Source organism: Hippocampus comes, unplaced genomic scaffold (assembly GCF_001891065.2).
Source record: "Hippocampus comes isolate QL1 unplaced genomic scaffold, H_comes_QL1_v1.1 scaffold68, whole genome shotgun sequence".
Taxonomy (NCBI): Eukaryota; Metazoa; Chordata; class Actinopteri; order Syngnathiformes; family Syngnathidae; genus Hippocampus; species Hippocampus comes.
In genome coordinates this window covers 4427097-4453316 of record NW_017805625.1, presented here as the reverse complement: position 1 = coordinate 4453316, position 26220 = coordinate 4427097, and the positions used below count along the sequence as shown (strand labels likewise).

The window sequence follows — 26220 nt, the reverse complement described above, 5'->3', positions numbered from 1 at the left end:
GAGGTTCCACACCCAGCCTTATCACATGAGCATTCGTATTCAGTCTTCAGCTGAGCCTATATGGTGAATACCTTGTTTAGTGTCATGTGTGTGAGCACCGGAAAAGGATAGGGGAATCCACAAATATTTCTGATTTTGTTCTTTTCCAGTGGTTTTTTTTTTTAATACAAGACACACCCATCAAAAGGGTTTATACATGATGTAAGGCTCCAGCAATAAAAATAAAAGTCCAGGCTTTCTTAGATTCCAGGATGGCAACTTGAGCCGCAGGAGCAGAATTGATGAACATTATTAGGAATATTCGAAATCAGGAATGGCAATTCAACGCACATTATTCCCTTGAATTTGAAGTTTACGCAGTTTGTTGAACAACTCCAGGTACTGTGTCATGGTGTCAACGCAGTCGGCCGGTGCAAAAATGCCTTCAGGCTTGGCAGCAAAGACAGATGGCAGGTCTGGGACACTGGGGCCCAAGAATGACTGCATAAACTCCTTCATTAGATTCCAACAGTCCCCTGGAACCACACAGGGACAATATTCCACCTGCAGAGAGAGTGAGTGCAGTTAAAACAAAGTGAGGTTGTGGGATCATTGGCAGTGTGCCCTTACTTCTACTGATATTCCTCTGGCACTTGAGCTCATGGTCACTGTGCCAACTTTGATCAGGAAGTCGCAGTAGCGGTATCGTGACCCCCGGCACTCCACTTTGTGGCCTTTGGCATTCTGGAAGTGGCTCTTTAGCTTCACCATAAGAACGTCAAAGTTTGCATCAGCTACCAAGCAGGGCCCGTTCTCAAACAGAGCCAGGCAGCTTAGGGGGGTTTCCGAGTTGTGCATCACATATAAGAGTTTGGAAGGTTGGCCTGCAACACAAAGGTAGCACTATCACTATTACTGTTGTTTTAAATTCAGTATAATGCAGCTCCTACTTTTCTACGGACTTTCGAGGGTTACAAACCATTTTTATAACTTCAGTCTAAACACACACACACGCACACACACACATCTACAAAAGTTGTAATTGTACTCCAAGATAATGTTCTGTATATTATATTTATATTCATTATATTTTGCCTTTGTTGAACTAAATAAGGTGAGCAAAATACTAGGAACATCCTGTGATTCAGTTTACTCTAGTTTTACACTACTGAAAACCATAACCATATTAAAACAAAATATTGTGAATGCAAAAACTACCACCGTGCCGCCCGAGAAGAACAGTGCCCCCAAAAACGGAGCTGCCCTGCTGCACATTTGAACACATATTTCAAATGAAACATGTAGCTAAACGGAATAACAGCCTTAAGTATTACCACTGACAGTTCCAGTCGCATGGTACGTCTCACAGTCGACACAGAAGCTGCCTTGTTTCACAGCTCCCAGCTGCTCTAGTTTCTTGTGCACCATATCCACAGTCTGCTGCACGCTCTTCCCCTCTGCCACCGGCACCTGGCACACACTAAGTTACAAACATTGTTTTAAACTCAACAAACAGCAAAGTGATCACAAATTTGCGACTGAATATGATTACTCAGTGATAACTATTCAACAGCACATTATTGTGCCATTAGAGATCATCAGATGTACCACAAACCTATTTCCCTTAATTGGTCAGAAAATATTAATTCTTTACCATAAATGCACCGTTGTTCATCTATCCATGCCAGTGATGTATCATGACAAGTAGTACAATTAAATGTCCTCCCACTAGATGGTTGGGGGTACATAATTTATCCCATTCATTCAAAAGAATAAGTCATGGCAGACACAGGTCAGTACTTGTGTGAGTAAACTGAGACGAGCAAATGATTATTTCAGCATGCAGTGTCCAACTATTGTTTATATTTGGTGGTATACCGTGAGATTTTCACATGTAAAACATACGCCTTGTCCCAATAAAGGTTGAGAATTACAGCCTAGTTACGTTCGTGAATCGACAAAGCGATGCTGTGGACCGGAGATAAAGCAGAAGGGTTATATGCGCGTTAAAACGCAATAGGTTTAATGAGTGACAATGCGAACCGTACACTGATACAATAAGGAAATAAAACCTCACCAAGTAACACCCATTTTATTATAATTGTTTGTTGCCAGATGCCGTCTTCAAAGTAGGCTGAATACTTCCGGGTGAAGTTCTTCTTCGTCTTGGTTATTGACGGTGAATTTGGGTCTTCCGGTAAAAATTAGTCCAACAAAAAAAAACAACACGTAAAACAATATTCATTATGATATTTTTATTTAGTATGAACGATATTAACTACATGCTAGAGAAGAAAAAATATAGTGGAGCATTTTGAGAGGTGAACATATTGAGGATGTGACGTAATGGACGACTTCCTTTTGAGAGACATTGGCACGTGTTTGGCTAACTTCTGTTTACACCGTTAAAACGATTTAAAAGTGAGTTAACATACCTGGACGAATTTATGAACGTTTTTATTACAGACTAAACAAACCGCAACCATGCCGAAAGTGAAAAAATCTAAAGGAGGAGGTGACAAGCGAGGGCAGTCGGACACTCTGGTTGACCAAATGCTACAGGGCGACACCGTTCGAAGCAAAGGTCGAGTGAAACTTCGGGACGATCGGATTGAGGGCGAAGACAATTACGTGAACGAACGTCTGTCCAAGAAGATCTTGCAACAAGCCAGAATTCAACAAGAGGAACTCCAGAGCGAATATGGCCTGGTGCCAAAGAAGAAAGCACCCGTCACTTTTCTTGGTAAGGCTACCAAGACATGTATTGGGACTACACTATAAACAATAAAACTCACATGTTGCAATGGAGCTTGTTTTATCAATGGCATTTCAAGCAAATTCATAACAATCTTCCAATTGAACCTCCTAATGTTTTGCAATATACTGCATAAAGATGGCGTAAAGTTGCCTCTGCACCCTTAATTACTGCAGTGCTTACTGTATTGCATTTGATTGTTTTCATTTATGGACTACAGGTATTTTTCATAAAAATGTTCACCGTCATTGTGATTAGGGTATTGACGGACTACAGCATGGCTGTACAAATTTTGTTATATTGTCATACCGTACAGTTTTTCTGCATTTACTTTTTAGATTCTTCATGGTAACATTTTTCACACAAATGTGCCAAGTGGAACACAAGGACTTCTCTAAAAATGTTTTTTTTTCCCCTTGAAATGATTTTTCAGGTCCCTCATCTCAGGATGCAGATTCAGATGAGGAGTGGCCAGCGCTGGGAGCAACCGTTGGTAAAGGTGACACCAACGCTGTGTATGATACCGAAGTTGTGGTTGACGCAGATGACGAGAAAGCCATTGAGATGTTCATGAATAAGAACCCCCCAATGAGGCAAGACCCCAGTAGCATCTCGGCTTTGGATGTACATAATCATACACAAATAAATGATTTGTGTGTATGTGTTTTTTTTTTTTGTCTTGCAGGCGAACCTTAGCAGACATTATAATGGAGAAGATAACAGAAAAACAGACAGAAGTAGGAACAGTCATGTCAGAAGTATCTGGCTGTCCGATGCAACAACTTGACCCCAGAATAGTAGAAGTGTATAGAGGTGTCAATAAGGTGAATGGTCTTAAAATTAGACACTTGCACTTTTGCTGCTGACATATACAGTTTAAAACAATAAAATAATGAAAGAATTTAGAATTTTGTTCTTATCCAAGTGCATTTGGCATCTTGAGGAGATTCCAGTTGGAATTTAAATGTGTTTTTGTGTTATTTGCGCTTCAGGTCCTGTCAAAATATCGCAGTGGAAAGTTGCCAAAGGCTTTTAAAATAATACCGGCACTTTCAAACTGGGAGCAGGTCCTCTATTTGACTGAGCCCGAGACCTGGACGGCAGCTGCCATGTATCAAGCGACGAGGTCAGTTCTCTGCATGACACGAATGAGGATTTTATCAGAATGACAGTCTTCAGTACGTTGATTTGCTTTTGTTGCAGAATCTTCTCCTCCAATCTGAAAGAGCGAATGGCCCAGAGATTTTACAACTTGGTGTTGTTGCCCAGAGTTCGGGATGATATTGTTGAGTACAAAAAACTCAATTTTCATCTTTATAGTGCTCTGAAGAAGGCTTTGTTCAAACCAGGGGCGTGGTTTAAAGGTGAGACGTTTGCTCAAGGCCAAGCTAACGACATCCCATACTGAGGTGTTTCAAAAATTCAGTCTTTCCAGAGTGAATAGTCATCAGTTTTATTCATGCAACCTGAGAGATATTCATTTAATAATATGTTTATTATTGTGGTTGTATTTTTTGCAGTGGTGTACAGCACTAAATCTTATTAACAGCTGTTTCTCTCTCACTTTGTCTAGCGAATAAAAGTTCACAAAATATTAATACTGTCTTAATAAGTCTGAGTCCAGTATCCCAATAATAAACATATTGTTAAATGACTTGCTCTCTGAAAGTTTCCATCCAAATAAACACTGCCACTCTAATTTTTAGCTTATATTCAGCTTCCTCAGCAATGTAGTTAAATCTGTGGGCTTGAATACCAAATTATTTCTGGTATTTGTCAGTTTTTGGTTCACAATGTCCACTGACACCAATTTTTTCCATTCTGGAAATAAGATGTTGCCATAATATTATTAAATCATTTGGTATGTGGAATTTTCGTCGCACGTTTCGAAACGATCATTGTGTAACATGTCCACTTGGTGGCAGTGTTGTTTACAAAAACATAATGCTGCTGCTCCTTGGAGTTTATTGATTAATGAGCCGCAATTGAAAATTTCAGTCTGCGTTAAGATGGTTACTGAAAGTTACTAAGAATAGGTACTTATGAACACGCTTGAGTTATTCATTTTTACGATGTTGAAGAAAGTTTGTATAATGTTTTTCTTGTCCTTGAACACAGAAAATTATATTCAGACTTAGTTTATACTTTTTACTTTCATATTTGTAATTTAGTGAAATCAGGTCCAGAACCACCATTGTCTTTCTTATCTATACAAAATAACTCACCGTATACAATTAGAATATATAATTATCCTATATATATATATAAAACAGAGAGAGAGAGCTATAATGTTTACCTTGAGAAAAGCATTAATAAGTATTAATCGTGGTCTGATTCCATTATGTTTTTTTGCTCTCAGTTCTATAACTCGTTAAGATGGTTACTGAAAGTTACTAAGAATAGGTACTTATGAACACGCTTGAGTTATTCATTTTTACGATGTTGAAGAAAGTTTGTATAATGTTTTTCTTGTCCTTGAACACAGAAAATTATATTCAGACTTAGTTTATACTTTTTACTTTCATATTTGTAATTTAGTGAAATCAGGTCCAGAACCACCATTGTCTTTCTTATCTATACAAAATAACTCACCGTATACAATTAGAATATATAATTATCCTATATATATATATAAAACAGAGAGAGAGAGCTATAATGTTTACCTTGAGAAAAGCATTAATAAGTATTAATCGTGGCCTGATTCCATGATGTTTATTTGCTCTCAGTTCTATAACCCTAACACCACTGCACAAATTGGCACTCTACATGGCCACTGTCGCAACCATTGGAATTTATTGCCATTGTATAAAAGATGCACACTTATCATTTTATCAGCTTTGAAAAAAAACATTCATTACATAATCACAGTCATATTTCAGCAACATGTGTTGATCATATGACCTACTAAAACACACTACGGTACTTGTTTTGAAAGTAAAATCTGTACTCAAAACCAAACAAAGGTGAGTTAAGGTGGTTGGTGCAATTTTTTTTCATAGAGATACACCGCATATAAATTTAAAAAAGGTGAAAATTTAATCTTAATCTTTAATCTTGTTTGTCCCACAGGTATACTGATACCCCTGTGTGAATCTGGGACATGCACTCTCAGAGAGGCAATCATCATCGGAAGCATCCTGACGAAGTGTTCTATCCCTGTGCTCCACGCCAGGTAAAAATTGTCTCCTCACATACACTATGTTATTGTGTTGGTATTCTTGTTTAATGATGCAAAATCGTTTATCTGATTACTTGATTCATCAATGGGATAATCCCCACATTCCTACATACCCACTTGGGCTACGGCAAGTAATGAGGGACAAGCTTACTTTACATTTTGAAATATAACAAAAAGATTGCAGACAAACACATCCAAACCAACCACATCACTAACATGGGCGAGGTGCCGCCCACTTTCGAACAGCACGGTAATAATACGCACAACCGGGCACGTGAAGTCATCTTTTACTGTTAGGTTTAGTTGCCATGGTAAACGGCCAATGTGACGTTGCCAGCGGCGTGGGAGCGATGCCGAACACAGCTTTACTGCACCGTGCGAGGGCTACGGCAAGTAATGAGGGACAAGCTTACTTTGCATTTTGAAATATAACAAAAAGATTGCAGACAAACCACATCCAAACCAACCACATCAATAACATGGACGAGGTGCCGCCCACTTTCGAACAACACGGTAGTGATGCGCACAACGGGACGCGTGAAGTCAGCTTTTACTGTTGGGCTCGGTTGCCATGGTAATGGACAGAAACCACCAATGTGACGTTGCTTGCTGCGTGGGAGCGATGCCGAACACAGCTTTACTGCGCCGTGCGAGTTGCACCGCAATTTGTGATCGTACTGTGGAGGCTTGTGCCAACATGTCTCCTTGCACTGTTGTGTCTTCGCAAAAGCCGGCATCATTTCTGAGGAGCCGCTCGGCAACGAGACTGACTCTGACAATGATGCGAGGCAACATGGCATGTTTGATTGTGAACTTGCCCGGTTGTTCACAATGATCATAATGTTTTGATTATGAAAGTAATTCACTCCCACACTGGCCAACGGGCCACTGCAGATGTTGAACTGTGCATAAAAAACTTGTGATAGTTGAAATAATTTGGCGTGAGTACAATTGTTGCGCTAATAAAACTTAGAATAAATTTGTAGGCCTACAAGTACAAGGCGGCTGCATGATCCATGGTTTTTAATATTTGTAACTGTAAAACATGTATAAAGTGATAAATTGTTTTTTAACCTTTCAGCGCCACAATGCTCAAATTGGCAGAAATGGAGTACAACGGTGCCAACAGCATTTTCCTGCGTCTGTTACTCGACAAGAAATACGCCCTGCCTTTCCGTGTGCTCGATGGCTTGGTGGCTCACTTCCTATCTTTCCGCACCGAACAGCGAGTACTTCCTGTGCTCTGGCACCAGAGTTTCCTCACACTCGCTCAGCGATACAAGGCTGACCTTGCCTCCGAACAGAAGACGGCGCTGCTAGAGCTGCTCAAGATACAAACCCACCCTCAGATCTCGGCAGAGATTCGCAGAGAACTACAGAACTCAGAGTCACGGGATATTGAAATCGGGATCCCCGCAAATATTGACATGGACTGAGAATTTGTGAAGCCCCCTATCCCCCTCCCATGAAAAATCAGTTGAACACAGTACATCGGACAGAGTTGAAAAAGCACATCAGTGCTCATATGTGTTCTCAAACAGGTTTTCCTCTGAATTGCAGTTTCTGCACAGAAATGCCGTGTATGTGTGTTTGATGATGACTACAATTCAAAGCAGCAATTTGTATTAAAAGCAAACTGAATCCTTAACAATTGGGAATGGAAATCACCTTATTTCTCTCCTGCGTGTGTGTGTTCCTCCATTTCCAAAGATAAGATATTGAGGAGTGTAATTAATCTAATTCAAACAATCCATGTTTTTCATGCTTATCCTCATTGTGCCTGATGATAAATTTGGGCTAGAGGCAGGGTACACCCTGGACTTGTTAGCTTTCAATCACTGGGCACATACGGACAAACAACCTGTCACGTCTATGGACAATCTGGAGTCTTAAATGATGTGATCTGTTCATATTTTATACTACTTGTCTCATGGTTTCCTTTTAATACCTTTAATACCTCAACTACATTTTTAAAATAGAAAATATTCACCATCGTATCCGTTAGGTTCACCATCAAGTGGATGGTTTTTCTGAAACACAATCAATATAAATTACAAGACATGGTAAAATCCGTCGTGCAGAAGGTTTTTATTGGTCAAACATTAAAGCAGAAAATGGAAATATCTAACAAAGCCCGATGTGCGACAAAAAAGTAGAGATTTTAAAAATTCACGTCAAAAATACTTATTAGGACACATACAGCCATCTCCGATTAAGACCAGCGTTATCTACAGTAGTTGAAAAATTGGTACCAGTCCCATGAAGTGTGGCTAAATCTGAACAACCGGTTTGTTCATAGAGCAGCAATTGTATGCTAACATTTAAAGAGATTTTGGTCTCTTTATAAACAAAAATGTCTATGGTGGACACCAAATCTGTTAGCCCGGTAAGTTTTTCCAGTTTGGTCGACTTTATAAGATACCTCCTCTGATATCTTATTTATACATGCCCCGCGAGTTTTAAAGAGAAACATGTGCTCGTATTTACGGCAATAATATCGAAGGAAACTCAAACACGCTAGCAGCTAAGCTAATACAAATGGGCGTTAAGAATGAATTCTTCGTGAAATAACAGTAAATTCTCGTTCAAATGACTAAATTTTAAAAAGATGTGTTAAAGAAGACATACCGATTCATATTTTCCCACAAATTGAAACTGTTCCTAGGAGTTATAATTTCTTTAGCATGCTTTTATCCCATTACCCCAATTATGAAGAGTCATCACTTTTAATTCATGTTAATATACAGTATAAATTTAATCTACATTTTAGTTTGCCAGCTCTTGATATTTAAAATTATTCAAAATTTTGCAGAACACTTTATACTGAAAGATCCAATTGCTCATTTGTTTATGATATTTAGTGTTTGTTCTTAATCTAACTTTTTCCAAGGATAAATATTGTGTCCCTCAACTGGTGTTTGATTATGACGTCGCTGTACGGGCGGGCTACGACTTGGAATTAGTTGGGAACCTCCGTGCTGTTCAGAACCTGAGAGCCCTGGAGGTGGGCACCAGTCGCCGAATGTCTTCTCACTTGCCTGGAATCCAGCAGAACATCCAGGCGCTCAAGAGGAAGACAATGATCATCTGGATGTTCCAGGTATTCTAACAGTTTTATGTGTGAGTTTAATAGGGTTTCTGTGGTGCTAACTGTGTTTTCCTCTAGGTATGTGAGGAGCAGAAATGTGAGGAAGAGGTGTTCCCTCTTGCGGTCCACTACCTGGACTCTTACCTGAGCCGCCATGCTGTGCGAGACTCTATGCTGCAGCTTTTAGGGGTCGTCACCATGTTGCTGGCCTCCAAGATGAGAGAGATGGTTCCTCTGACAGCCAGCAAGCTCTGCATCTACACCGACTTCTCTATTTCATTGCCAGAAATCCTGGTAAATGTGTCTCCTGAACATGCAATCAATGATCACTATCCAGACTTCCATCCATCCATATTCTATACTGCTTGTTGTCATTAGCGCTGGGGCCTATTCAGGTAGGGTAAACCTTGGAATGGTCACCAGCCAATCACAGCGGATATAGAGACGAACAATCATTTACAACTAAGGACAGTTTAGAGTTGTCAAAGTTTTGGGAATAGTTTACAGCTTGGCTTGCTTTAGCTAAAACAGCATTGACTGCCTGAAATTTTCCTCAAGGCTGGATAGCTGTTATGGCGGGAGTCACCTGCCATTCCGGTAGTCAAAGAATCCTAGATTTCTGACGTATGTACGTTCCATATACAGTAATACTATTGCAACAAGGTATCGTATTAAGATCCAAAACACAAGAAAAACTAAATACGGTATAATGAAAAATCCCAAAGTATTATAACCCAGGTGACATCAGAAAATTGTCTATAAATCTTCTGAATGTGACTGAAACATTTCAATAAGATGCATACAGTGGGGAAATCCATCCATCCATCCAGCCAACTATCCATTTTCAACACTGCCCACACAGAAATCCGGCGTGTGTATAATTACACTATCAGCGACACAAGAGGAAATGTGGGGACAAAAATCATGGTTCTTCTTTGAATGGGTTCTTTCCTTTGGCCCTACCTTATCCTTTCACAAATCTAAAAATATAACAATGCTTTGTCATACTTGACAGTAGACAGCAAGGTAACCAAACTATTAGAAACACACTTTTTAATACTGCTTGATAAAAACACAATCCTAATGCCTGAATTAGTCTACCATGACCTGTTGTCACCAAAATAGTAGGTACCGGTAGATGGTTCACTCAAAGTGTTTCCCAACTTGTCACAGCAGAGTCTGAAGGTTAATAGGACAAAACAGCAGAAAAACATTTGAGCTGCACAAACATTCCTCTAGTGTTCTTTTTCCCCCCCTCTCCATAAACTGGATCATTTATTTTTTCAATTCCCTAAAAGGATCTCTTAAATGACACCGTTTGGTTAAACAGGTCACAACAGGCATTTATTGATGGTTCATGGGCAGCTATAAATTTTGAGGCACTGCTAATTACACAATCAGGCATGGTAAAATCCTGTGTGTGTGTGTGCGTGTGTGCGTGTGTGTGTGTGTGTTTTGCAGCAGTTCGAGGTGTCACTGGTGTCCAGGTTAGACTGGTGTCTGGCCTCTGTGCTCCCCTCTGACTTCCTGGAGCCAATTCTTCACACGCTCTCCTTTCTCCAAGCCCAGCATCTTCCCAACGTGCGACGACATGTTCACTCCTACGTCGCACTGGCAACCATCGGTGAGTTGCATAACAAAGTTACATAAAATCCGGCAAACGTCAATATGAATTGTGCACTGATAAGATCACAGTGCCAGCTATTTATTTATTTTTTTTATTATTGCTTGACATTGCACCCCTTGCGTTTGAACACATTTTATCATTATATCCTGCAAGGATATCTTAATCTCCTTTTGTTTTCCTACTCACTTTGGTAAATGTTTAACTTTGTGGAAGGATGTAGCATGCCTTCATCTTAATAAGGTTGACCACTACTAGCCCCTCAAAAAAAAGCACGAAATAGCAGCTCTCTCTAAACACTGCTGCTGGAGTTCCAACCAGGGCCAACTGAGCCCATGACACCGATGCCAAGTTAATGAATCAATTTTAAAGTCGTGCTACAAGTCTTCAAAGCATTTCGTACTTGAGGCCCAGAGTTCCTTACTGATATGTTTGAAAAATGATAAACCAAGAAGATACTACAAGGTCAGCCGAAGTTCTCGGTCACCATATATGTGACATTAACCGTCAGTGGTCGAACATATTCATCATCTCCTCATCATTGTAACTTTTGAGGATATTACAATGCTAGAAATAAAACCTGAAAAAGACCTCACGTTCCGCTGTTGCTGTGCATTAGCTCCACAGCCTCTATTTACATAAAATCTCCTGACAGCCACATGATGATCTTTCATTGTTTGTTAGCGAGGCTCATTCCAATTGATACAACTAATTGGGTGTGGTTCCCACAACTAATGAGGGACAACTATTTCGAAGGAAATAGTCAACCGCTCCAAACCAAAGCAATGCGGGCCATTGTGAGCCATGTAGGTACCATATAGTGAAATAAGATATTGATTTGAGTCATATGATCATGCCCAAAGGGCAAATTAAACATTGGGAAGTATCCATTCATCCATCCATCCATCCATTTTCTGATTCACTTATCCTAAATGTTCCATTAACTTGCCATGCATGTTTTTGGAATGTGGGAGGAAAAACCGGAGTACCCGGAGAAAACCCACGCAGGCACGGGAAGAACATGCAAACCCCACACAGGAAGGCCAGAGCCGGAATCGAACCCTGCACCTCTGCACTGTGAGGCTGATGCGCTCACCAGTCAGCAGCCCCATTGGAAAGTAGTAGCAAAAAAAAAAAAAAAGAAATTGCCTACACAAAATGTAGACATTTTAAAATCGGATTAAAAGCAGATTTATTACACTGAACGTTTCTATCCACATATTTCACACGTTTAAATATGTTTAATATTTACTTCAGGGCTTGCCTTGCTTGGCACGTCATCGAACAGTGTGTTCATCATTAACATATGTCTTAATTTCTGAAATCCAGACCGAGTTCAGCAGGAAGGTTTGTTTAATTAAAATGTTATAGTTTGGTATTGATCATAAACTTAAGATAGTCGTGTCTGGGCAGAGGTCTATGCTTGCCTGCCATTGTAGTCATTTTCAAACTGAGCGTTAACTGTGGAAATAAGGTGACTTTGACCATTGGGAACAGTGGATGCTCTGCAGCTATAAGTTTGATTGTGTTGTGTCAGCAGTTCATTTCGGAGACAGAGAGCTGAGTTTGTGTAATTCAGTATTGTGTGCAGTGAATGACCGCTGTCCCCCTATTCAGCCCACGCTTCTCACGAAGCTCTGCGGTGCTGCCCCAGGCGACAGCTTTAGATGCTCTGTGACACAAAAAAACCCCACCAAAAAAGTTATGACAACTCGCAGTCCCCTTACATTGTGACCCATTCGCAGAGGTGCGTAGGGAAGGCTTGAACGATAGACTTGGCGTCTCGGCACTTCTCCTCCCTGGGGCGTTGAAGATGATATGTCCGATTGTCATGTTTTAGCCAATGACAGCTTTTAAAGTGCTTTTGTTCCTCATACATGCAAAACAAATAACTTCTGCATTTTGAAATTGTACTTCTGTCTTCTTGAATATGACTTCTGTATTTTCCATCCAGTGAAAATGTCTGTAAATGCGTTGGGGGATAAGAACGATGAAAGTATTAAGTCAATTAAACAAAACAGATTTTAAAAAAATGTTTTTAAATTGATGATCAATTGTTTCTTCTGAGCATTAGTTTATGTTCTCATTTATACAAAATACTAAGCACTCAACACTTAGACATGTTACTTCACTGAGGTATTTGCTTTCCAGAGTTCTATGTTCCATGTACTATTTCTTCATTTATTCCCAGAGTTGAAGTCTTTTGACTTTTTGCCCTCCACCCTTGCTTGTGCCTGTGTGAGCACCGCAACACAGAGGCTCAACTTGGTGGACTCCCCTGACTCACTGCTCAAGTTTCTGGCTAATCTCTTGGTCATTGATCTGGTAAGGATCATGTTTACAGTTTCACTTTCAACTGCAGTGGAAAACACGGGTTTCGTGATGAAAAAAAGTCTAACTGAAACCAAACTGTACAAAAACAACAGCAATATTTCCCATAGGTAAGTGCTATTACTCCATTCCAGGCACCCAAAAACATAAAAAAATACAAAACAATATGAAATAATGACATGAATTGACGAATAACACCAGAAAAAGTCACGACACAGAAGTGATATTTTCTGAAAAGCTTAAACAATACAGTATGAAAATGATAAATATGAAATAATGAAACTCATCATACAAGGCCAGTCCCAGTTCCGGGAGGGCCATCACAACATGGCTCATGATGGTGCGACTGAGCCACCACCCGAATCGGCTTCATGTGGAACCCTTTAAATTTTTTAAAAACAAAGCATCTGTACAAAAACCGGGATAAAATTGTGGTGAAAAAAAAAGCTTGAAAACCGAAGTGTACGAAAGCTATTCATACTAAAACCGAGCTTCCACTGTGCATTCATTATAGCAGATGCTTTTATTCGAGTGACCTGCTCAAGCAAAAAAATAACGACCAGCAACCGCACGCAATCGAATATCGATCAGCGTTCATGTTCTCTCTGACCTGCTATTGAACCTTTGTTCTTTTGTGCTTCACCTCGGCCACAGGGCTCCGTCCTCCTCTGCTACAGTCAGCTGCAGAGAGCAGTGGATCTCATCCTGCCTTCTTCCCCTTTCCAAGCCGCTGTTTGCAGATCAGAGGTCAGTCAGGCTCCCGCTGATGTTGACCATCTTTTATTGACGTCATTGACGCCCGCTGAAAGCCAGCTGGAAACCCCGCCCTGACACCACAGGCAAGTGTGAATGTGGCGGGCATGAAATGTCTTTGCTTGCACATAACAAGTTAATCACAGCATTAGATCACAGGCAAGTGTGAATGTGGCGGGCATGAAATGTCTTTTTGCTTACACATAACAAGTTAATCACAGCATTAGATCAGTTATGGGGGTTGACACAGGTTGAAGATGTGATGCAATGTTGCAGATTGTTTTGAGGTACTTTCAAAGTTACCCCAGCTTTCAAACACTTCAATGTTGCAGATTGTTTTGAGGTACTTTCAAAGTTTCCGCAGAAGCTTTCAAACACTCATTCGTTGTTGGCCATTTACATTGGTATGCCTTTATTACACCACACACTTGGTACTCAAAGCTAGCCATAATCACTCGAGTTTCAAATGTTTTAGATTGCATCCATGTCCTATGTTTGGAATCTAAATCTACTGTAAACGTGTTTGGCTTCAACATCAATGTTACCGTAAATGTGTTCAATCTCTGTATCTCGAGTTTCAAATGTTTTAGATTGCATCCATGTCCCATGTTTGGAATCTAAATCTAATACATAAAATAATTGCATGTAAATGACTGACAACATGAGGCAGCACTTGCGTACTTTTTATTTTCTTTTATTGATGCACTCATCCCAGTCACAAGAGTGTCATACCAGGCGATAACTTTGGCACATGGAAGAAAAATCGAGTTCTCAACAAAATGAACATGAAATTGTACCAAAAAAAATATGAACACTTGCTTTCATGAACACTGCTCCTTAAATTCTTGAAATGACAAAAACTAGCTGAAATGTTGACAATTTCAACCTCTCATGCACTGTATACACATTCACATCGGCTTTACATTCTGGAGAACCTTCAGTTTGTCAAAGAAAAACTGAAACACAAACATTGCCATACCACCATTCCAGTTTCAGGAGGTTTGCAGTTCTGGGTACTTTTTTTTTGGTTTTATGTGCAATTATAAAAGTAATTTCACCCCATTTATCGGCTATTGTGTAATAACTTGTCACTTTCTGATGTTATTATTCACTGTTGTGATTTCGAAATAATGTGAGGATTTCCAGTGTGAAATAAAAGTTGGATGTCCTGGAACAAAATCAAGAGCCTATATGCCAAATATTTCTTTCATAAGCATTTCAATATCATAACGCAGAATGGACACGTCTGTTCACTGTATTTGTAAGGAGTATTCACATTTAAGCTATCAAAGAAATAATAAAACCTCTTATCTGGCTTTAATAAATTTTCCGTAGTTCTTCCAAATAAAATGCAGGACCTGAGCCATAAACCCAAAGACACCCAAGCACCATGAGCCATCATTTACTTCATCCGTTACACATTAACATTTAGTTAATAAAGCTCACTATTTACTTCAAACAAATGCTGCCGTTTTTCCTGAAGTGTGACTGGAAAACATCTGTTGACAGACAGTGGCTATACCTGTGCACATGCAATAGTGTAGATTTGGGTGTAGCAGCAGGTTTAACAGGTTACGCTGGTTATGCGTCAGTTTGTTGTTATTCCTCTCGTCTTTCAAATTTGGACCGCATCATTTCAAAAGAACACACGGATTGGAAATAATTAGTCCTGAGCACTTGTGCATTTAAAGACAAACACATCCGCGAGTGTTTTAACGAGACTGGTCTTTGGCATCAGGAATTGTTGGAAGTTTGCTTCCATCATAAAATGCAGTAAAAGCTGCAACAACGAATATCGAGAAGCAGGACTCAAGTTGAACCTGACTGACAATGACATTAAATTATAAAAGTGCTATGAAGCCATAAATACTTTTCTTAAGTGTCTGGGTGGAAAAAAAACAAAAAAACAACCCCCAAAAAATGACTCTGGATACCATAATAGGTCCAAGCAGGATCCCCAAATGACCGATGTCCTACAAAAACTTACATTCAAGATGTTTTGGTTTTAGGGTGATTTTTGATGATGCTCTTTATTTATTCAAAGTTTGAGCACCTGAGACTCCACCTCGCATTTTTTTACAACAATCATATTTTAACCTGACTGAGCCATAAAGTATCTCTCCCTTTTCCCTTTTTTTTGGCGTGTGCAATTCCTGATGTTGGCCGCTAAGATGCTGCCGATTGATATCTTGTCAGAATGCACTTTGGCATATGATCGAGAGACATGTGCGAAAGCGCCTTCATTGGCGTTCATCTCGGAGCAGGGCTGTGAATCATCAAGGCCTGCTTGTAAGCCTCAGTGACATTATCGCAGTCTGTAATGGAGAAGGCACTGTCAGCCACTCCGGCATCGTAGCAGTTCCACTGCCTCTGCAGCCCATCTCCGAGAATACAGTCTTCTTGAATGTCCAGCAGGTTGTCAGCGGACACACACCCTCTCATGGCGGGCCCGGCAGCTTTGCCCGGTCGTGCTGGAAGTCCTACGCGGTCTGGAAGATCGAGCTGGTCAAACGACTCCGAGGACAGAATGCTGTCCTCGCTGATGGCGCCACTTGATCTCACCCTGGCGCCCCTGCTGGGTAACGAAACAGTCAGCTGATCCAACGATCCAAACTCCTGCAGCCCATCTGAGGAAAACTTTCCATTTCGCTTGAGGATGCCTTTCCTGTGGGTTGATGCTGAAGGGCACGCTTTAGATTGTGGAACACAGCCAGAGTCACTGTTCTCAGGAGAGGATGAGTAATAGCCAGATTCCTGCTCTGTGGGCTTCTTTAGGATACCTTTGCGAGGTAGCATTGCAGAAGAGGGCTCACGTTCACTTTCTGGAGCGGGTAAACCCAAAATGTTCTGCTGCTCAGCTGAAACCTCAACCGGAGTCTCGCTCGTCACCCTCTGTTTCACACTGTTTCTTCTTTTTAATATTCCTTTAGAAGGCCGAGTGTCTGTAGCCCCTTCATGGATGGGCTGAGAAACATTATTCTCCTTTCGTGACCTACGCACAGAGCGTTGGCGCACCACATCGCCCGCGCCATTGCCCTGCGAGCGGAGCAGGCAGCGCATCTTGGAGCCATTCTCCAGCAAAGGCCTTGACGTTCGTCGCAGCCAGCTGGCGACGCTGGCCAGCCCGGCCGGGTGCTGCGTCGACGGAGAGGCTGTCGATGCTGTCTCCTCAGCTTGGCTGGCCTTTGTCTCGGCCAGGACTGACTGCTGGTAACCCCAGTTGAGCCACCAGTGTCCCGCGATCTCCTCAATTGTAGCTCTGCGCTCAGGGTTTACCATTAGCATCCAACGAATGAGACCACACGCATCTGTCAGGAAGCAAGAGGGGTAAAGATAATGTATTATTTGTCTACAGCATTGGAAATTACATCATTAAGTCATAATCAACAACTCCATTTTGATCCAAAATTATATTCAATGGATGACTTTAATGCTTCATCTGGAATATATCTTGATTCGGCATTCCATCTTCTGATCCAGCATAAAATATGTATCAGTAAGTTTCCAGGCTTGATGACACCAAAAATATTATATTTCAAACCCAAACTTGACGTTTTCCCTTCAATTTGGGCCAGACAATCACCTGGCAAGTATACAAAGAGATCCTGTGGTGGTTTGCTTTGTTCAGTGTGCAAGAAGAGAGTTGTAGCAGCACAACTCATGGCTGCTTTTTCAATTCCCTGAGCATCTGACAGTTCCTGGCGAAGAAAGAAGAAGCCTGCCTACTCATCTGACCTGGCTTGGTGTGATCCCCCCCATCCCTTTTCATTCCCCGGCTCAAGGGGGTTATTTAAAGTGATCCGTTTTAAAGACCTGCACAACATCAAGATGGCTAAGACAACAGAGCTGCAGAGCATCCTGGAAGAGCCATTCCGGGATTTTATTAAAGGCATTGTTCAGAGACTCGGAAAGTTTGGATTTGAAATATAGCTTTTGTGACACCAGCCCAGGATCTCTTTTGGCACACCTCATACACACACATAAACTGTATTAACTTCAGACAAGGAATGTGTTGTTTCTAGACAAAATTTTATAGGAACATCATGAAAAACGATCTACTTTATATGCATAACCTCTGTCTGAGGTACAATAGCAGCTATAAATTATTCTCCCTGTAAAGAAATTATGAAACACTCACCAGAGGGTTTGTTTGGTTTTCTGTAATTTCCAGTGCTGATCTGCTGGACGAGTGACTTGTGGTTGTTCCCATCAAAGGGCATGGTGCCGTGAACCATAGTATACAACAGCACCCCAAGAGACCACGTGTCCACCTCCGGCCCACGGTACGGCCGACCATTTACGATCTCTGGGGATGCGTACAACGGGCTACCGCAGAATGTCTGTAGGTACTCGTCTCCGTGATAAAGGTTTGACAGGCCAAAGTCTGCAATCTGGAACAAATAAAGCGTGAGATAAGACACATTTAATTTTCAGTCGCTTTCGAACTAAAAACCTACCAAATAGATTGGACAAATCTATTGAGTCACACCTTCCACTCAGAACTAATCAATTGGGCACGTGCGCCTTTTCACAAGACTTTTCCCATTGAACACTGCGAGGGTTGTAAAAGCATGCTCAGATGTTTCCAAGCACCTTGGGATGAATTAGAACAGAGAATGTGAGCCAGGTCCTCAACAGAAATGACCTCTGACCTCACAGCACTAATGGACAAAAATGTCCGACAAACACATTTGTTCAAGTCTAATAACCAGGTGTCCCAATACCTTTGTCCGTTTAGAGTACAGTTGATCACTTAAAATCAATGACGTTTTTTGATTTCATTTTTTTTTGGTCTTGGACATAACTGTATAATAAGTTACGGACAGCTGTATACCTTCACGTTGCCATTGCCATCTAGTAAAATATTCTCCAGTTTCAGGTCCCGGTGAACTATTCCATTCTGAAAGAAGAAAAAAAAAAAGTAGTCCATATCAGTTATTTTCACAACATTGCATCTGTGAAATTCCGTACATGACAATCCTTGACATTTTATAGTGTGTTAGTCTACACTACATAAACGGATTATCCCCCCCCCCCCCCCCCCCCGCCACGCCGCATCCCTGCAAGTACTCCCCCCCTTCTTTTCCTGGTGCGTCAGCTATGCTGCATTGTCCTTGGCTCTGTGGGGGGCATGCCTTCCACTAATGTTTGCCTTTTAAAAAAAATGCAAGTCATCTGCTCACTTCTGGCCAGGGACATGCTGTGTAGCACTGTCGATTTGGTATGAAGATCTATTGTCTGCGCATTTTTATGATTCAAAGTTGGGCCAAATATAGCCAACGTTTTACAATGGCCCTTTGTATGAGGGGCCGATAAAAACAAAACAGGTGGTCGATGTGAACATGATAGGTTAATTTCCTGTGTAAATATTATCTAGTCTACATGTCAAGCACCACCACTGAAGCTTTAGCTTTTGGACTGCTGAAGTGGGCCGATGGTGTGCGAGTGTGCTTGTTCTGTTCCATCGCGCCCTCATTAGCGAACGTGAATGTGTGTGTTGGAATGGTTGGCCTTTAGCCCCCCCGCCCCCATTGTTCTCACAGCATCCCCGTTCCAATCAGCCAGCTGACAGTTAATAATGGTCATTATGCAACAGCGGGGGGGTTCCGATGCCCTGGAAGGAACACGAGCCGAGCAATTGGTCTGAGGAGGAGCTCTGCATCATTCATGTACACAGAGCTGCCATGTGGATCATGCAAAAACGCCTGCAAAGTCCAGCTGTCATAACACATGTCCTCTCTGTTGAACTTATGCCTGCAAAGTCCAGCTGTCATAACACATGTCCTCTGTTGAACTCAGTGGATGAACGCGTGAGATTTAAACGCATCTTTACCTGATGGCAGTAGTGCACAGCGGACACAATCTGTCTGAAGAAGTGCCTCGACTCGCGCTCGGATATGTGCCTCCTGTCACAGATGAAGTCGTACAAGTCCCCCCGGCTGGCATACTCCATCACAATCACGATTTTGTCCTTGTTCTCAAATACTGAAAAGAACAGATAAAACCATTTCAGCCAAATACTAATCGAAATTCAATGTACTGACATATGGCACTTCAGACTATGCACAATCTAGTGAGATCCAACAGCTGAAATACAGAGAGGTATTCAGGTAACAATAGTCGCTATGGCAATTTTGGACCCATTTTTGCTATGGCAATATTTGGCCATTACTATCACTTACAGGACTGGAGAGGAATACCACATACATACAGACAGTGTACAGTGCGACACCATGTCACAAGTCACATCCTGAGTGTTTAACTCCCAAATCCGAGTCGAGTCTCTAGTCTTTTAGATTTCTAGCCAGCCAAACGAATTGGGATAAACGCTATGCATATTTGACAAGTGCGCATTGAGGCAATCTCGATTAGGGGAGCTGGAAGACACAAGGCCATGTGCGCTGCCCACAACACTGCCGTTCTGATGCAACGTGGAGTCAGGGACTTATGTAACAGAGCATCAGTTTCTACAAAAGGCTTGCGTGAGCGCACTCAGAAGCCAAACAATCGGAGTCTGATATAAACAGCTCTGTTTACGAGTATCATGTGTCGCTCTTCACGTGTGCGGCCAAACAAAGGCACGACATTCAATACAAAAAAACAAAACAAAAACAAAAACTACACTGTGTACATACCTTCGTATATGGTGATGATGTGCGGGTGACACAGCGATGACATGATCTCGATTTCTCGGCGAATGTGAACCAGGTCTTGCTCATCCTTGATCTTCTCCTTTCTGATGGACTTAATGGCAACCTTTAAAAAGAAGCACAGAGAATATATGAGAATAACATGTCCGAGGCCTGACAATAATTTTCTTTAAACTTATCAGTATTTGCCCATCTGTTCAACGAATCACACATTACAGAGAAAAGACAAGGCTGATTATTAGCAGACCTTGTTAGCAGAACACAGCGATCGGTTTGCAGCTAATGGCTCTCATGAGAACAATTCAAAAGGGAAAAATCTTAAATTAAATAACTATTACCGAATACAAGAATAGTTCACTGATGTATAAAGCTCCTGTGGTAATGATGCTTCAAATACTGGACCCTGAAAAGAATCCTGTAACAAGTACTAAATCGGGTCTTGATAATCAAAGACTTTTGACAAGCCATGTGTTGGATCCGGGATGCCGGGCATTCCTCGCCGTTCAGCCTCAAGGTTAAGAAGCGTCATCATGAGGCACCAGATGGTGTTTGGGATAGCCTTCTTATTTGCGAGGCCTCCGGGCTACCCGACAGACAAGCGGACAAAGCGGAGACTTGACATGTCCATTTCAACCCGGCAATCCTGCCGTGAATCACCGTCTGGGCTGGAGGTGTCGTGTGCGTCAGTGTGGGGCTCACGCCGCTCAGACTCCCTTTCCTGACTTTTGCGAACTCAGATTTCCTGCGTTTGTTTGAATAGCTGTCAGACGGGCCTGCCGGACTCATGATGACTTCACACCCCTGTGAGGTTATCGGAGTGTGTGTGCGCCCTTTGTCACCGGCAGTTTGTTCTACGTACTCGGCACCCACGGCCGAAAAATCTTTGGGGTCCAGTACAAACACTACCAGACAGCAACTGTGCTCCCACCCAGAAAGTGGAAGAACAACAAAGGCATGCCGCTCTCGACCTTATTAGGTTGTTTTGATTTGCTTTTGCAACTCAACACTCTTAACATGTTGGTTTTTTTTTTGTTTGTTTTTAATATGTCAGAAAATGTTGAGTTTTTCCCACTTAAGAATAAATCGTATTTTACATTTGTTTAGCAAATAGAATGCATAGCTTCCATTGTTTTAGGCCATAGATTAGTTGGGGGGGCATTACAAGCATTACATTTTGGATTTATGATGACTTCTTTCATTGGAAGAAATTTGAGGGATTTAATTTGAACTAATTGAGACATTTTTAAAATGTGTTTTTCTCTGCCTACATATTGTCCTCTAGTATTTGTGCATCAGCACTTAGACATCGACCCGTTTGCAAGAGTTTTTTCAGAGTGGGCAAAATACAGAGGGGACAGATTAGCAAACCTGTAAAATATTTTTTTAGAACAATTTCTCCTTGTTCTCTTAAAGGGAATCTATCAAAGAAAGTGAGAGATTCTTTGATGTTTTCCTGTGCACGTGACAAACCAAATTAGTGCTATTACAGCTCTGAGAGCGGCTCTCATCAATGGGTGCTGTGGCTCATTAATTTCAGCAATCATACTTTTTGGGGACATTTGCTTCACTAAAGGCTAGGACGCACTGAACTAGGGTGTAGAGTTTGGGGTTGATCCAAATTAGGATTGCGATGCTTTTAACCCGAAGTCTGTGAAGTGCCATTTTCGTTCCTCTTGTGGTTTTATGAACTCAATGAAGATGAGTGTGGTTCAGATCAAAGTGGCTGCCAGTACGCAGGATGAAGCTATCGTCTTGTCTGGCGCCTCTCCCTGTGTCAAATCACATACGCTGTAGTGCTTTTGTGCTATTATTGGTAGGGCAGGTAAATAAAAACAAAGCAGAGGAATGTTGTATTTATTTACAACTAAGTTAAAGGCTATTTTGCTTGAAGCACATTTAGAGCGGCCACTTGGTACTTATCAGTATTATGACAGCAGGCTCAGCAAGATGTCGGCAGGGGTGATTCGCAGACACCAACTCACATCCTGTGGCGCGTGCGCGCGGGGTCACGACTCAACATGTACTGTGATGTGAGGGACACGACTCAACAAGTAACTGTGACGTGACGAGTACAGGTGTAAGGAGGGAAATTCCAACTCTGTTTGCACTTTCATATCAAAAAAAAAAAAACCCAAAACAAAAACAACTCATAACAATGAGCGTTTCTGATAAACAAGACGGTGGCTTCTCAGACTCGGAGACACTCCCTCGAAACTTTTAGGTCATGAATTGAGATCAAGCAGAGCGTCCGTCTGGAAAAAGGCAGGGGTGGAAACCCCTTCACATTCCAGCCGTAGCTGGGAGAGAGAGATCAGCAAACAGTAAAGGTGTAGACAAAAGGCTCTGGAAATGGAAGATGCACTAACATGGTTACACATTTGGCCACCCTGAGCAGGGTTGTCATAGCGAGAAAAAAAATGCAATTAAAACAAACCAAAGTTTTTAAGAGCCCAAAAACATTTATGGCAGAAAGGCTCATAATATACAGCGGAGTGCTAAACTTGCTACACGGTTGTAACAGTTACAAAGTTATTCCTACTTTATCTACGTTTTCATATTTCTTTTCAAGCAGTCCTGACAGGTAAATCGACCAATGAGGAACTAAGTGGCTACTCAAACAATATTGTAATGCTGAAAAATTCAAAAATGGTCTAAAGAATTCAATACACCTCCATTAATTCAGACGACAATATTAAAGCTGATATGATAAATTTCAGCCAATTTCTGTCAAACCTTTGCGCATTCATTGTCGGACAGTACTGTTTAATTCGACACTTTCATAAAGAACGTCAATGAAATTGGTGGAACGCTTACAAACTTTTATATACAGTGGTGCCTTTTGATAAAAATTTAGTTCCATGACAATCTTTCCCCTTTGAATTGAATGAAAGTGCCCTTAATCTGTTCGGACCTCCCCAACAACCCAAAAATTTTTTGTAACGTTTTTTTTAAAATAAATATCACCACTCAGTCCTACAGACAAAAAGGCATCACTCAGTGACTCAGGAGAGTTTTAGAATCATTTTGTGTGCAGAGGATAAAGAATACATGCCTGTGAGTGTTGATATCTAATCCGTCTACAGGTGTTGCTCGGAGTTTGTGTTCAAATAACCATAGCTTTAAAAGGTAATAACACTGCGAATACAGATGCTGATTGTTAGCGTGCCAATGGCCTTTTCCATTATGTGTTAGCCTTAATACAAGGTTATAGTTTTTGTTTTTTTAATTTACAATGCTTTATTCCCTTTGCTTTGTGTCTAGTTTGATCGTAAACTTAAACTGGGAGTGGCAGCTTACAGTCGGCATATTTTTTTTTTCTTTTCATGATCTGCCAAACTGCTGCAACTTGTGAAGTGAGTTCACTGCCACCTGACAGTACTTGCACGTTTGCTTGCAATACATCTTTATTTATATAGCGCTTTCACAACAGTTGCAGCTGTAACAAAGCCCTTTACAGATTTAATATAAAATACCAAAAACAATGCAACAGAACACATAACATAAAACATGCAGAATAATACAGTCGAAACAACTGTTCCAAGATACGCTTTAAAGTAGTTATAGTGAAAGAGGGGAGAATCAGTCTCTTTCACCAGCGGATCAGAGACGTCATGCTCACGAGTGTGACGTCACACTCGTCTGCTCCAAGCTAAGTTTGAAAATACGTAAACTGTAGCGTCCATTGACGAATAGAGAGATTGGTTCAATTCTCCTGTCCCCTTTAGATCCGCTTCAATTCCGATCTAAATACTGTAGTTGGATATTTTCTCATAAAAATCATAAACTATCCCAGTCGGCACGTGACATCAATTTGAGATTAATTTCATGTTGAAGATTGGATTTTGAGGTCATATTGATGTTGAATTGACGCGAGAAGCCCACTGTTGATACAAATCAGAAGTTGTAACTTGTCTTATGTTAAATTTTGTTTTCATTATTTTCCCAAACTTCCCAGTGATGTGATATTGACTTCTGCAAAGAACCAAGTACACCCCCTAATTTCGCTGAAGTGCCTCACTCACCCAAATGCCTTTCCCGGTTGGTTACAAGCCACTGGGAGGTTTAACGGTTGGAAAGCTTTGTGTGCATTGACTGGTTTAGGAGCATTCAATCTCTTTTTTTGTGTAGTCTTTTGTGATACGAGCACATTCCTCACACGTTTCAGAGTCCGCTGCTACGATCGGGGACAAGAATTGCCTTCAGATTGTGACATAGTGGGACAGATCAGCTACCCAAACATCTACATTGACGCAATATTCTTTTAGTTTTCGTAAAAATGGTGCGATTTCTGACTTTTATCTCAACTGCACTCCGCATGGAAGAACCTTGGTGCAAACGGCCGCTCCAAATACAGTAGTTTTATTTCTTAACAGGTGGCCAAGAGGACAAGAAGCTCTCAGACTATCCCCAATTAAATGTATATGTTGATTAAATCTAAAAAAAATACAATTTATATATAATTAAAGCCTACCAGTCTGCCAGATCTCTCCCTCGCTTTCTTCACTTTGCCATATGTTCCTTTCCCGAGCGTCTCCAGGAACTCATAGCGGTGTTTCAGGTTGTGCTTGTGGTGGTGTCGCTTCACGGCTTGTTTCTTCACCTGGACCGTCGCAAGCACGGCTTTCGCTTCGGCTGGAAGATTCTCGACTGGCGGCCAAGAGCTTGACAAAAGTCGGCCAACACTGGAGCCCTCCATCCTGACCTGACGGAGGACAGAAAAGTGAAACTTGCAAGCACCCAACAGGTACACTACAGCGGGTTGGGAGGCGCATGCTGTTTCGTGAAACGTCATAGAGCCGATGGGCGGATTGAGTGCGAGAAGGAGCGCTTGATATAATGCCGGGTGATGCCGATTTATACATGAAGGGAACGTGTCAATTGAACCTCATTTTATTTTACACTGCGTTTGTCGTTGACCTCCCCTCTTATGTTTTTAGGGTGTGGGAGCGTAACATCCATAGCTTTTCTTGAGTGCTGTACTGTACTGTAAATGGCACACAATTCTATACTTTTTTAAAAAATATAAAACTACGTACGTGGGACGTGCGGGTTCAATACAAGCGCACTGATACTCTTGCGGCACAAAGCACAAGTCAGCTCAACGCCTACTTGCTCAAACACAACCCTTGTGGTTACGATTTTGCGAATGGGAGAGATAAAAACATGTTTGTGAGGCAATCGCGTTTGTAGACCAACTCAAAAAAGCAACGTTCTTTAAAACTTTCATGTAAGAAAATCACCAATTAGTATAAACCCAAATACCATAAGTGTTTTTCAGTGCTATTATGTTTGATTAGGTTGTCTATACTTACTCAAAGTAACAGACCTAAACAGCCAATGGGCATATTTTATGAAAAGAAAAGCCACATCACCAAACAAAAATGTCTCAAAAAGGAAGTATAGTATATGCTGAAATAATAGTCTTTTCTCAACGTCTTGACAAACTGACTTACTTTAAATGCGGGCATGTTTAATCGACCATAAAGCTATTCTGTTGTTTGAATTTCAACAGGTGGCTACACAGATAATTAACTTTAATATGGCGCCTTAGTTGGCAGGCTCTGTTTTTTTTTTGTTGTTGTTTTTGTCTTTTGTCATATGGACCTGTTGTGGACTGTTTCAGCGTTTTGGCCATGACATTTGTTGAATGAGAAGAATCTGTGCTTGATGGTTGTGCCTTCTCAACAGAATGTGCCGCATTGATTTTGAAGGGGGGGAATGTTGGCGCAATTTGACTGTAGCCGCTTGTGTTTTTTTGCGGCAGTAATGGGCATTATTTTTCACAGCCCCGTTTTGTTCAGCGGTGATGTTGGCGCTGTTGGACAGTATGCGTTGGTGGAGCTGAGGATGATGATAGAGGAG

General features: G+C 41.3%; 4 protein-coding genes and 1 long non-coding RNA gene across 6 annotated transcripts in view; 3 read left to right on the top strand and 2 right to left on the bottom strand.

Annotated features, from left to right (window-relative positions):
• LOC109522295 (uncharacterized) overlaps positions 1-85 on the top strand; it is a 14800-nt gene extending 14715 nt beyond the window's left edge. Inside the window, exon 4 of the long non-coding RNA XR_002169549.1 lies at positions 4-85. This is a non-coding gene — a long non-coding RNA (uncharacterized LOC109522295). The remainder of the gene's footprint in view (positions 1-3) is intronic.
• Positions 86-152: 67 nt separating this feature from the next.
• med20 (mediator complex subunit 20) lies at positions 153-2140 on the bottom strand. Its single transcript, XM_019880712.1, has 4 exons — positions 2057-2140; positions 1314-1459; positions 610-863; positions 153-543 (listed from the first exon to the last, which is right to left on the bottom strand). Exons 1-4 carry the CDS (start codon positions 2068-2070, stop codon positions 322-324), a joined length of 636 nt encoding a protein of 211 aa, XP_019736271.1. The 5' UTR covers positions 2071-2140; the 3' UTR covers positions 153-321.
• Positions 2141-2311: 171 nt separating this feature from the next.
• bysl (bystin-like) lies at positions 2312-7563 on the top strand. Its single transcript, XM_019880708.1, has 7 exons — positions 2312-2722; positions 3168-3327; positions 3420-3558; positions 3727-3860; positions 3938-4098; positions 5804-5906; positions 6994-7563. Exons 1-7 carry the CDS (start codon positions 2464-2466, stop codon positions 7346-7348), a joined length of 1311 nt encoding a protein of 436 aa, XP_019736267.1. The 5' UTR covers positions 2312-2463; the 3' UTR covers positions 7349-7563.
• Positions 7564-8252: 689 nt separating this feature from the next.
• On the top strand, positions 8253-14022 carry ccnd3 (cyclin D3). Of its 2 annotated transcripts, none has more exons than XM_019880710.1 (7): positions 8253-8298; positions 8803-9012; positions 9079-9294; positions 10465-10624; positions 12816-12949; positions 13610-13815; positions 13890-14022. In XM_019880710.1, exons 1-6 carry the CDS (start codon positions 8266-8268, stop codon positions 13784-13786), a joined length of 930 nt encoding a protein of 309 aa, XP_019736269.1. In that variant the 5' UTR covers positions 8253-8265; the 3' UTR covers positions 13787-13815; positions 13890-14022. The 2 variants fall into 2 exon arrangements, with proteins under 2 accessions (XP_019736269.1, XP_019736268.1); XM_019880709.1 differs by having other exon boundaries at positions 10462-10624.
• A 357-nt stretch (positions 14023-14379) lies between these two features.
• Positions 14380-25135, bottom strand: nuak2 (NUAK family, SNF1-like kinase, 2). The gene is made up of 6 exons (XM_019880707.1): positions 24830-25135; positions 20344-20464; positions 19542-19693; positions 18543-18608; positions 17847-18099; positions 14380-17016 (listed from the first exon to the last, which is right to left on the bottom strand). The coding sequence occupies exons 1-6, from the start codon at positions 25052-25054 to the stop codon at positions 15959-15961; spliced, it is 1875 nt and encodes a 624-aa protein (XP_019736266.1). The 5' UTR covers positions 25055-25135; the 3' UTR covers positions 14380-15958.
• Between the last annotated feature and the right edge of the window lie 1085 nt (positions 25136-26220).

What these genes read in the sequence shown, in the direction of transcription:
- med20 (XM_019880712.1), bottom strand. An exon ending in TGCGACTGGAACTGTCAGTG is followed by an intron (nt 864 to 1,313) that starts GTAATACTTAAG and finishes TTTGTGTTGCAG; the next exon opens with GCCAACCTTCCAAACTCTTA. An exon ending in CCAGAGGAATATCAGTAGAA is followed by an intron (nt 544 to 609) that starts GTAAGGGCACAC and finishes CTCTCTCTGCAG; the next exon opens with GTGGAATATTGTCCCTGTGT.
- bysl (XM_019880708.1), top strand. Translation starts at nt 2,464, where the DNA reads ATGCCGAAAGTGAAAAAATCTAAAGGAGGAGGTGACAAGCGAGGGCAG. An exon ending in AATAAGAACCCCCCAATGAG is followed by an intron (nt 3,328 to 3,419) that starts GCAAGACCCCAG and finishes TTTGTCTTGCAG; the next exon opens with GCGAACCTTAGCAGACATTA. An exon ending in TGTATAGAGGTGTCAATAAG is followed by an intron (nt 3,559 to 3,726) that starts GTGAATGGTCTT and finishes TTTGCGCTTCAG; the next exon opens with GTCCTGTCAAAATATCGCAG.
- ccnd3 (XM_019880709.1), top strand. Translation starts at nt 8,266, where the DNA reads ATGTCTATGGTGGACACCAAATCTGTTAGCCCG. An exon ending in CGTCGCACTGGCAACCATCG is followed by an intron (nt 10,625 to 12,815) that starts GTGAGTTGCATA and finishes ATTTATTCCCAG; the next exon opens with AGTTGAAGTCTTTTGACTTT. An exon ending in ATCTCTTGGTCATTGATCTG is followed by an intron (nt 12,950 to 13,609) that starts GTAAGGATCATG and finishes CCTCGGCCACAG; the next exon opens with GGCTCCGTCCTCCTCTGCTA.
- nuak2 (XM_019880707.1), bottom strand. Translation starts at nt 25,054, where the DNA reads ATGGAGGGCTCCAGTGTTGGCCGACTTTTGTCAAGCTCTTGGCCGCCA. An exon ending in GGGAGAGATCTGGCAGACTG is followed by an intron (nt 20,465 to 24,829) that starts GTAGGCTTTAAT and finishes TTCTTTTTAAAG; the next exon opens with GTTGCCATTAAGTCCATCAG. An exon ending in ATGGCAATGGCAACGTGAAG is followed by an intron (nt 18,100 to 18,542) that starts GTATACAGCTGT and finishes TATTTGTTCCAG; the next exon opens with ATTGCAGACTTTGGCCTGTC.